This window comes from Procambarus clarkii, chromosome 10 (genome assembly GCF_040958095.1).
Source record: "Procambarus clarkii isolate CNS0578487 chromosome 10, FALCON_Pclarkii_2.0, whole genome shotgun sequence".
In the NCBI taxonomy this organism is placed as follows: Eukaryota; Metazoa; Arthropoda; class Malacostraca; order Decapoda; family Cambaridae; genus Procambarus; species Procambarus clarkii.
Window position 1 is genome coordinate 14212078 of NC_091159.1, and position 11409 is coordinate 14223486.

The following is an 11409-nucleotide window of genomic DNA, read 5'->3' on the forward strand; positions in this document are numbered from 1 at the left end:
TGTAACCCACTAGACAGGTTGATACCCACACCCACTCACCCCTCCCTCTCTCGTGTGGCCACACATACCCACACCCGCATACACCAACCCACATGGGCCTTGAATTTCCCTTTCGTAATCAAATCCCCGTGTTGCCAATAGTCAATATTTACATGTGTGAATTCTCGAATTACCATAGAGGTTACTTGCCAATGTTTCGGTTTCCTTTAGAGACACTCCTGGCTTCTCATTCCCCATTGGCTTGAGTTTACACCGACACCTACACACCCAGGTGCGTGGGTAACTGTGTAAACCAGTGGATAAATGTAAACCAAGGGCAATCGTTTGGTTTTATTTTAGATGTTAATGATATGTAAACTTTAGAATGTTATTTGGGAAGTAAGTGCATTAGTATGAGAGAGGAGAACAGTCTCGGTGGTCCTAGAGTCAGGTGTGTAGTGCCAGGTCCCAGAGTCAGGTGTGGAGTGCCTGGTCCCTGAGTCAGGTGTGGAGTGCCTGGTCCCAGAGTCAGGTGTGGAGTGTCTGGTTCTACAGTCAGGTGTGGAGTGCCTGGTTCTAGAGTCAGGTGTGGAGTGCCTGATTCTAGAGTCAGTTGTGGAGTGCCTGGTCCCCGAGCCATGTGAAGAGTGCCTCGTCCCAGAGCCATGTGTAGAGTGCCTGGTCCCAGAGCCAGGTGTAGAGTAGGATAAGTCAGGTGTGAATAAGTCAGTACAACATTCAGTATACAACACACTAAAATACACACAATATAAGTATACGTTATTGAATAATCTGATCACTGTCGACGCTGAACAGTTCACACGTAGCGATGAACAACTGTGGCTAGTGGAGGTTATCTTGAGATGATTTCGGGGCTTTAGTGTCCCCGCGGCCCGGTCCTCGACCAGGCCTCCACCCCCAGGAAGCAGCCCGTGACAGCTGACTAACACCCAGGTACCTATTTTACTGCTAGGTAACAGGGGCATAGGGTGAAAGAAACTCTGCCCATTGTTTCTCGCCGGCGCCCGGGATCGAACCCGGGACCACAGGATCACAAGTCCAGCGTCCTGTTCGCTCGGTCGACCGACTCCCATGGAGCCGATCGGTGGAGATGGTGGAGATGAAAGGACGAGCACTGATTGGTTCCTGGGATGTTCAGGATGAAAGAAGATCGCTCATTGGCTCCTGGGGTGTTGAGGATGAAAGAAGACCGCCCATTGACTCCTGGAGTGTTCAGGATGAAAGAAGACCGCTCATTGGCTCCTGGGGTGTTCAGGATGAAAGAAGACCGCCCATTGACTCCTGGAGTGTTCAGGATGAAAGAAGACCGCTCATTGGCTCCTGGGGTGTTCAGGATGAAAGAAGACCGCTCATTGGCTCCTGGGGTGTTCAGGACGAAAGAAGACCGCCCATTGGCTCCTGGGGTGTTCAGGATGAAAGAAGACCGCCCATTGGCTCCTGGGGTGTTCAGGATGAAAGAAGACACCCCATTGGCTCCTGGGGTGTTCAGGATGAAAGAAGACCGCCCATTGGCTCCTGGGGTGTTCAGGATGAAAGAAGACCGCCCATTGGCTCCTGGGGTGTTCAGGATGAAAGAAGACACCCCATTGGCTCCTGGGGTGTTCAGGATGAAAGAAGACCGCTCATTGGCTCCTGGGGTGTTCAGGATGAAAGAAGACCGCCCATTGGCTCCTGGGGTGTTCAGGATGAAAGAAGACACCCCATTGGCTCCTGGGGTGTTCAGGATGAAAGAAGACCGCCCATTGGCTCCTGGGATGTTCAGGATGAAAGAAGGCCGCCCATTGGCTCCTGGGGTGTTCAGGATGAAAGAAGACACCCCATTGGCTCCTGGGGTGTTCAGGATGAAAGAAGACACCCCATTGGCTCCTGGGGTGTTCAGGATGAAAGAAGACACCCCATTGGCTCCTGGGGTGTTCAGGATGAAAGAAGACACCCCATTGGCTCCTGGGGTGTTCAGGATGAAAGAAGACACCCCATTGGCTTCTGGAGTGTTCAGGATGAAAGAAGACCGCCCATTGGCTCCTGGGGTGTTGAGGATGAAAGAAGGCCGCCCATTGGCTTCTGGAGTATTCAGGATGAAAGGAGGCCGCCCATTGGCTCCTGGGGTGTTCAGGATGAAAGAAGACACCCCATTGGCTCCTGGGGTGTTCAGGATGAAAGAAGACACCCCATTGGCTCCTCAGCTGGTTGGAATATCCCGCCATGATGACGTCACTTGCAGAAGCGGGACAAACGTCAACAAACCAATCCGTCAGTAATGTGACGTATTAGTATCAAATTAAAACGTCGTAATACTGACGTTTGCTACACAACAGTCTCGATAGGTTTGGTGGGTTGTTTGGGTTCGTACGTTTCTGGTTAGGTTAAACAGTCGTATTTGTTACGGAGTAGTGAATATGTAGTGAACGGGCTACACCAAGCACACGTAATGCCATTAAAACACATACACTCTCGTAGTACCATTAAAACACACATACACTCTCGTAGTACCATTAAAACACACATACACACTCGTAGTACCATTAAAACACACATACACACTCGTAGTACCATTAAAACACACATACACACTCGTAGTACCATTAAAACACACATACACTCTCGTAGTACCATTAAAACACACATACACACTCACAATGGGACATTTAAATATTGCAACGCCATGACTGTGCAATGTTGACATAACATTGAAGCTAACAACTCCCTCTGCGACAATAATAATAATGTAGCTAGATACATTACCTCCTCACAACTGATCGAAGGTCAGACCCTTGTTCCTAGGTCAGGTATATCCCTATACAAGTAATAGGAATAGTTTTATAAACTCAGAATCCACCCTGTGTGTGTGTGTGCCCCCCCCCCCCTCTCTCTCTCTCTCTCTCTCTCTCTCTCTCTCTCTCTCTCTCTCTCTCTCTCTCTCTCTCTCTCTGTATGTGTGTATGTGTGTGTGTGTGTGTGTGTGTGTGTCCTTGCACGTATAAATGCGGGCATGGCGGCCGCGTGTGTATTGCGTCACAAGTAATATTGTATTCCAGCTTAAGTGCAACAAATCGCCTTAAAGTGAGCACCCCGCGTGTATGGCAACACTGCGCGATAATTCTGAGGAAGCAGGATAGACACTAAACAGTGTGGAAGGAAGGGTGAAGAGAATGAAGGAAGAGAATGAAAGAAAGATGAAGGAAAGGAAGGGAGTGAGGGAAGATGAGAAGAGATGAGGGAGGGAGGGAGGTAGAGAGAGAGAGAGGGAGAGAGAGAGAGGGAGAGAGAGAGAGAGAGAGAGAGAGAGAGAGAGAGAGAGAGAGAGAGAGAGAGAGAGAGAGAGAGAGAGAGACAGAGACAGAGAGAGAGAGAGAGAGAGAGAGAGAGAGAGAGAGAGAGAGAGAGAGAGAGAGAGAGAGAGAGAGAGAGAGAGAGAGAGAGAGAGAGAGAGAGAGAGAGAGAGAGAGAGAGAGAGAGAGAGCGTCCATCAGGCAACACATCTCATCAGCCAGAGGGGAAGGATCAGGTGAAGGAGGACCTTGTCTGGCAAGGTTCTCGAGGCCATTGTTTACCCTCGAGGACGAGCTGCCACGCTCACCTCGTCCTCCGAGGTGGCCTGAGGACTGGGGTTGTCTGGCACGGGTGTACTCACCTAGTTGTGCTTGCGGGGGTTGAGCTTTGGCTCTTTGGTCCCGCCTCTCAACTGTCAATCAACTGGTGTACAGGTTCCTGAGCCTACTGGGCTCTATCATATCTACATTTGAAACTGTGTATGGAGTCAGCCTCCACCACATTACTGCCTAATGCATTCCACTTTTTAACTACTCTGACACTGAAAAAGTTCTTTCTAACGTCCCTGTGACACATTTGGGTACTCAGTTTCCACCTGTGTCCCCTAGTTTGCGTACAACCTGTGTTAAACAGTTTATCTTCATCTACCCTGTCAATTCCTCTGAGAATTTTGTAGATAGTGATCATGTCTACCCTTACTCTTCTGTCTTTCAGTATCGTGAGGTGCATTTCACGCAGCTTTTCCTCGTAACTCATGCCTCTTAGTTCTGGGACTAGCCTAGTGGCATACCTCTGAACCTTTTCCAGCTTCGTCTTGTGTTTGACAAGGTACGGGCTCCATGCTGGGGCTGCATAATCCAGGATTGGTCTTACATATGTGGTATATAAGGTTCTGAATGATTCCTTGCACAGGTTCCTGAAGGCAGTTCTGATGTTAGCCAGCCTCGCATATGCCGCAGATGTTATTTATTTTTTGTGGGATTCAGGAGACGGGTTTGGTGTGATATTAACTCCTGGTTCTTTCTCTCTGTCCTTTCTTTCTCTCCTCTCCACGCCTCCCCATGTCCGTTCCATGAAGGACTTCATCTCCCATTTTGTATCCTGTGTCTGGCCTCCTTTTTCCACTGCCTAGTTTCATTACCTTACAATTACTCGGGTTGAACTTTAGTAGCCATTTGTTGGACCATTCATTCAGTTTTTCTAGATCATCTTGTAGTCTCATACTGTCTTCCTCCGTCTTAATCCTCCTCATATTTTTTGCATCATCAGCAAACAATGAGAGGAACGATTCTATACCCTCTTAGAGATAATTTACATATATCAGAAACAGTATAGGTCCGAGAACTGATCCCTGAGGGACTCCACTGGTGAAGTCTCGCCACTCTGATACCTCACCCCTCACACTGACTCGCTGTTTTCTGTTACTTAAGTACTCCCTTATTGAATGGAGTACCTTCCCTTTCACTTCTGCCTACATCTTCAGCTTTTTCACTAGCCTCTTGTGTGGTACTGTGTGAAGTATTTCACTTTTCACTGAGTGAAAGTCTTCACTCTTGTGAAGACTTTCTGGCAATCCAAAAATATGCAGTCTGCCCACCCCTCTCTTTCTTACCTGATTTTTGTTGCCTGGTCGTAGAATTCAGTTAATCCTGTGAGGCAGGACTTGCCATCCCTTAACCCATGTTGATGCTGTGTCACAAAGTTCCTTTGCTCCAGATGTTCCACTAGCTTTTTTCGCACAATCTTCTCCATCAGCTTGCATGGTATGCAGGTTAGGGACACTGGCCTGTAGTTCAGTGCCTCCTGTCTATCCCCCTTCTTGTATATTGGGTGTGGTGGTGGGGGGGGGTGTACTGGTGACAGGTGTACGTGGGGGGGGGGTGTACTGGTGACAGGTGTACGTGGGGGGAGGGGGTGTATACCAGGGTGTGTTGAGAGATGCGAGTAGTGGTGTGCTGGTTGTGGTATGGGTGGTTGCTTGTGGGGTGTAGTGGTGACGAAGGTATGTGGTAGGGTTGTTAGTGGTACTACAGATGGTGATTCGAGGTTTGGGGGGGGGGCTAATGGATGTAGGAATACAGGGTACTGAGTACACAAAGTGGGAATACAGAAGCACTGCTGATGATCGTCATTTCTATGGTGTCAGTTTCAATATAAAAGACAGCTAATGGCATTCTTCAGCTGTAATTACCCACGTGTCCCCCATGACCCCCCAAATTAGTTACACAGACGATAGTACTTGTAACTAACACGAATGGTAGTAAGTCCATGTAAGTACCAATGACTACTATGCACGATAGAACGAAGCACTGACTATTCCACACACACACACACACACACACACACACACACACACACACAGGGTACTGAAAGAGTGTGCAGAGGCACTTTGCTTGCCACTCTCCATAGTGTATAGTAAATCACTAGAGACGGGAGACCTACCAGAAATATGGAAGACGGCGAATGTGGTCCCAATATACAAAAAGGGCGACAGACAAGAGGCACTGAACTACAGGCCAGTGTCCTTGACTTGTATACCATGCAAGGTGATGGAGAAGATCGTGAGAAAAAACCTGGTAACACATCTGGAGAGAAGGGACTTCGTGACAAATCGCCAACATGGATTCAGGGAGGGTAAATCTTGCCTTACAGGCTTGATAGAATTCTACGATCAGGTGACACAGATTAAGCAAGAAAGAGAGGGCTGGGCGGACTGCATTTTCTTGGATTGTCGGAAAGCCTTTGACACAGTACCGCATAAGAGGCTGGTACATAAGCTGGAGAGACAGGCAGGTGTAGCTGGTAAGGTGCTCCAGTGGATAAGGGAGTATCTAAGCAATAGGAAGCAGAGAGTTACGGTGAGGGGTGAGACCTCCGATTGGCGTGAAGTCACCAGTGGAGTCCCACAGGGCTCTGTACTCGGTCCTATCTTGTTTCTGATATATGTAAATGATCTCCCGGAGGGTATCGATTCATTTCTCTCAATGTTTGCGGACGATGCTAAAATTATGAGAAGGATTAAAACAGAAGAGGACTGTTTGAGGCTTCAAGAAGACCTAGACAAGCTGAAGGAATGGTCGAACAAATGGTTGTTAGAGTTTAACCCAACCAAATGTAATGTAATGAAGATAGGTGTAGGGAGCAGGAGGCCAGATACAAGGTATCATCTGGGAGAGGAAATTCTTCAGGAGTCAGAGAAGGAAAAAGACTTGGGGGTTGATATCACGCCAGACCTGTCTCCTGCAGCACATATCAAGCGGATAACATCAGCGGCATATGCTAGGCTGGCCAACATACGAACGGCATTCAGAAACTTGTGTAAAGAATCATTCAGAACTTTGTATACCACATATGTCAGGCCAATCCTGGAGTATGCAGCCCCAGCATGGAGTCCATATCTAGTCAAGGATAAGACTAAACTGGAAAAGATTCAAAGGTTTGCCACCAGACTAGTACCCGAGCTGAGAGGTATGAGCTACGAGGAGAGACTACGGGAATTAAACCTCACTTCGCTGGAAGACAGAAGAGTTAGGGGGGACATGATCACCACATTCAAGATTCTGAAGGGGATTGATAGGGTAGATAAAGACAGTCTATTTAACACAAGGGGAACACGCACAAGGGGACACAGGTGGAAACTGAGTGCCCAAATGAGCCACAGAGATATTAGAAAGAACTTTTTTAGTGTCAGAGTGGTTGACAAATGGAATGCATTAGGGGGTGATGTGGTGGAGGCTCACTCCATACACAGTTTCAAGTGTAGATATGACAGAGCCCGATAGGCTCAGGAATCTGTACACCTGTTGATTGACGGTTGAGAGGCGGGACCAAAGAGCCAGAGCTCAACCCCCGCAAACACAACTAGGTGAGTACACACACACACACACACACACACACACACACACACACACACACACACACACACACACACACACACACACACACACACACACAAAATGGTTCACTTCTAGTCTGTTTCGAGAACAAGAGTCCAAATTTTCTATTCCCCATCATATTACTGACTTGTTCTATCATTTATGAGAAATAGAGTCCGCTATGTCACTCTCCTTAAAAGACAGAAGAAAATGTATATATGCTGATTAGCATTGTCAATGTGTGGCCACGTCTGTGGTAGAAAATAATAATAATAATAAAAACTCCTTAAACAGTTCTTGTTAGCCTCCACCACCAGGAAGCAGCCCGTGACAGCTGACTAACACCCTGGTACCTATTTACTACTAGGTAACAGGGGCATTGAGTGAAAGAAACTCTGCCCATTGTTTCTCGCCGGCACCCGGGATCGAACCCGGGACCACAGGATCACAAGTCCAGCGTGCTGTCCGCTCGGCCGACCGGCCCTACAACGGATGGCCACAACGGATACACTAAGAAAATATCACCGCACCAAATACCTGTAATTTCCTTGTAAACAAAAAACAATATCCTCCGTTTTCTTTCCTGGTCTACAACAAGGTCAGACATAATTATTAATTGAAGTTAATAGCCTGGGTATTACGGTAATAGTCGCGATGGCCAATTATATGGGATTTATTATTATTGTATAATTTATATGTGTGTACTCACCTAGTTGTGCTTGCGGGGGTTGAGCTCTGGCTCTTTGTGTGTGTGTGTGTGTGTACTCACCTAGTTGTACTCACCTAGTTGTGTTTGCGGGGGTTGAGCTCTGGCTCTTTGGTCCCGCCTCTCAACCGTCAATCAACAGGTGTACAGATTCCTGAGCCTATCGGGCTCTGTCATATCTACACTTGAAACTGTGTATGGAGTGAGCCTCCACCACATCACCCCCTAATGCATTCCATTTGTCAACCACTCTGACACTAAAAAAGTTGTGTGTGTGTGTGTGTGTGAGTGTGTGTGTGAGTGTGTGTGTGTGTGTGTGTGTGAGTGTGTGTGTGTGTGTGTGTGTGTGTGTGTGTGTGTGTGTGTGTGTGTGTGTGTGTGTGTGTGTGTGTGTGTGTGTGTGTGTGTGTGTGTGTGTGTGTGTGTGTGTGTGTGTGTGTGTGTACCGTGTACTTGCATATGCTGCTGGCGTGTGCCGTGGGATTGTAATTTATATTATGGCTGGGAAAGTGGCTTGGATTACGACTAGGATTGTGAGACGGACACATGACTGGGATTGTGACGGATCATGACTGGGATTGTGACGGATCATGACTGGGATTGTGACGGATCATGACTGGGATTGTGACGGATCATGACTGGGATTGTGACGGATCATGACTGGGATTGTGACGGATCATGACTGGGATTGTGAGGGGGTTGTGACTAGGATTGTGACGGATCATGACTGGAATTGTGACGGATCATGACTGGGATTGTGACGGATCATGACTGGGATTGTGACGGATCATGACTGGGATTGTGAGGGGGTTGTGACTAGGATTGTGACGGATCATGACTGGAATTGTGACGGATCATGACTGGGATTGTGACGGATCATGACTGGGATTGTGACGGATCATGACTGGGATTGTGAGGGGGTTGTGACTAGGATTGTGACGGATCATGACTGGAATTGTGACGGATCATGACTGGGATTGTGACGGATCATGACTGGAATTGTGACGGATCGTGACTGGGATTGTGAGTGGTTGTCACCTGGATTGTGAGGGGGTTGTGACTGGGATTGTGACGGATCGTGACTGGGATTGTGACGGATCACGACTGGGATTGTGAGGGGGTTGTGACTGGGATTGTGAGTGGGCTGTGACTGGGATTGTGAGGAGGTAGTGACTGGGATTGTGAGTGGTTGTCACTGGGATTGTGAGGGGGTTGTGACTGGGATTGTGACGGATCGTGACTGGGATTGTGACGGATCATGACTGGGATTGTGAGGGAGTTGTGACTGGGATTGTGAGGGGGCTGTGACTGGGATTGTGAGGGGGCTGTGACTGGGATTGTGAGGGGTTGTGACTGGGATTGTGAGGGAGGGTTATGAGGGAGGTTGTCGTGACGAAGGAGGTGGCCGCCCGCACCTCAGTCATCAGTGTCAATTAATGGACATCGATTTATCCTTTCTGATGCGGATGTACCGGGAAGGGAAGGGAGGAAGGGAAGGGGAGGGAGGGAGGGAGGGAGGGAGGGAAAAGGAAAGGAAGTCCATCTCCACCGGAAGAGGCATGGAGAGATGAAAGGAGTAAAGTCAAAGAGGAAAATAATTAGGTAGTGAAGAAAGGGGGGAGTGAATTGGGAAGGAGAGAGGAAGCGAGGGCTATCTCCCCACGCCTCGCTAGACCTCCCCACGCCTCCCCACGCCTCTCCACGCCTCCCCACGCCTCTCCACGCCTCCCCACGCCTCCCCACGCCTCCCCACGCCTCTCCACGCCTCTCCACGCCTCCCCACGCCTCCCCACGCCTCTCCACGCCTCCCCACGCCTCCCCGACGCCTCGCCATGCCTCCTCCACGCCTCTCCACGCCTCTCCACGCCTCCCCACGCCTCTCCACGCCTCTCCACGCCTCCCCACGCCTCCCCAAGCCTCGCCACGCCTCGCCAGGCCTCCCCACGTCTCCCCATGCCTCTCCACGCCTCCCCACGCCTCCCCACGCCTCTCTACGCCTCCCCACGCCTCCCCACGCCTCCGCACGTCTCCCCATGCCTTTCCACGCCTCTCTACGCCTCCGCACGCCTCCCCATGCCTCCCCACGCCTCTCCACGCCTCCCCACGCTTCCCCACGCCTCCCCACGCCTCCCCACGCCTCTCTACGCCTCCCAACGCCTCCCCACGCCTCCCCACGCCTCCCCACGCCTCCCCACGCCTCCCCACGCCTCCCCACGCCTCGCCAGGCCTTCCCACGTCTCCCCACGCCTCCCCCATGCCTCCCCACGCCTCACTACGCCTCGCCACAACTCCCCAGGCCTCTCCACGCCTCGCCACACCTTGCCAGGCTCTCAGCCAAGCTTTACCTGCTGATTAAGCATATCCCCTTCTTCTCCACCTGACTACAGCCACACGGCTCCCTCGCCGATGGTAGAACAATAAGAAACAGACAGCGACAAAGAGCGGAAGGTAAAGAGAGAGAGGGAGGAGGACAAGACTGACAGACAGAGACAGAAAGAGACAGAAAAGCAAGCTCATCCTTATCCATGTTTGCTGACGATGCGAAGCTAAACAGGCGAATCAGAACCGAGGAGGACTGCGTTACATTCAGGATGGATTAGACAGTCTCCACAGATGGTGTGAGAAATGGCGACTAGACTTTAATCCTGACAACTGCAAGGTTATGAGGATAGGAGTTTGAGGAAGAAGACTTCATATACAGTATGGGATGAAGGGAAGACAACTTGCAACTTGTGAACAGAGAAAGACTTAAGAGTGGACATAACTGGAGACCAAACACCAGAGACACAGCAGAAGGATAACGAGGGCACCATATACCATCTTGAGGTTATCTTGAGATGATTTCGGGGCTTTTTAGTGTCCCCGCGGCCCGGTCCTCGACCAGGCCTCCACCCCCAGGAAGCAGCCCGTGACAGCTGACTAACTCCCGAGTACCTATTTACTGCTAGGTAACAGGGGCACTTAGGGTGAAAGAAACTTTGCCCATTTGTTTCTGCCTCGTGCGGGAATCGAACCCGCGCCACAGAATTACGAGTCCTGCGCGCTATCCACCAGGCTTTCGTGGCCCCATACTGACAAACGTCCCGTTATCCTTCACCAACTTGGACAAAGATCCCTTCCCAGCGCTGTATACATCCCCTGTGAGACCTGTTATTGAGTATGCTGCACCAGCATGGTACCCCTACCTAAAGAAATACAAAATAAACCTTGAAAAAAGTAAAAAATATATAAAACAAGTCTCGTTCCTGAGCTATGAAGACTTGAGGACCTGGATCTCACTACACTGGAGGAAGGAAGCAAGGAATAGGGCAGACATGATTACGACATGCAAGATATTAAGGGGAATTGACACAGTAGATACAGAAGGAATGTTCCAATTAAGGAATAGTAAAACGAGACAGCGAGAGGACATAACTGGAAACACAGATGAGTCACATGTGTCCGAAACGCTATGCATACTAGTGGCTTTAGGTATTGTATGTATTAGCTGTATCTTTAAATCCAACATTATGTTTGTAACTCATCTTCAATGTATGTACCTTTACCTGAATAAAAAAT

General features: G+C 49.5%; 2 protein-coding genes across 2 annotated transcripts; both read left to right on the plus strand.

Moving 5' to 3' along the window:
• The first annotated feature begins 1139 nt into the window (after positions 1 to 1139).
• On the plus strand, positions 1140 to 2258 carry LOC138363144 (uncharacterized). The gene has a single exon (XM_069322138.1). The coding sequence runs from the start codon at positions 1140 to 1142 to the stop codon at positions 2256 to 2258; it is 1119 nt and encodes a 372-aa protein (XP_069178239.1).
• Positions 2259 to 8840: 6582 nt separating this feature from the next.
• LOC123747886 (uncharacterized) lies at positions 8841 to 10207 on the plus strand. The gene is made up of 2 exons (XM_069322139.1): positions 8841 to 8874; positions 9525 to 10207. Exons 1-2 carry the CDS (start codon positions 8841 to 8843, stop codon positions 10205 to 10207), a joined length of 717 nt encoding a protein of 238 aa, XP_069178240.1.
• The last annotated feature ends 1202 nt before the right edge of the window (positions 10208 to 11409 follow it).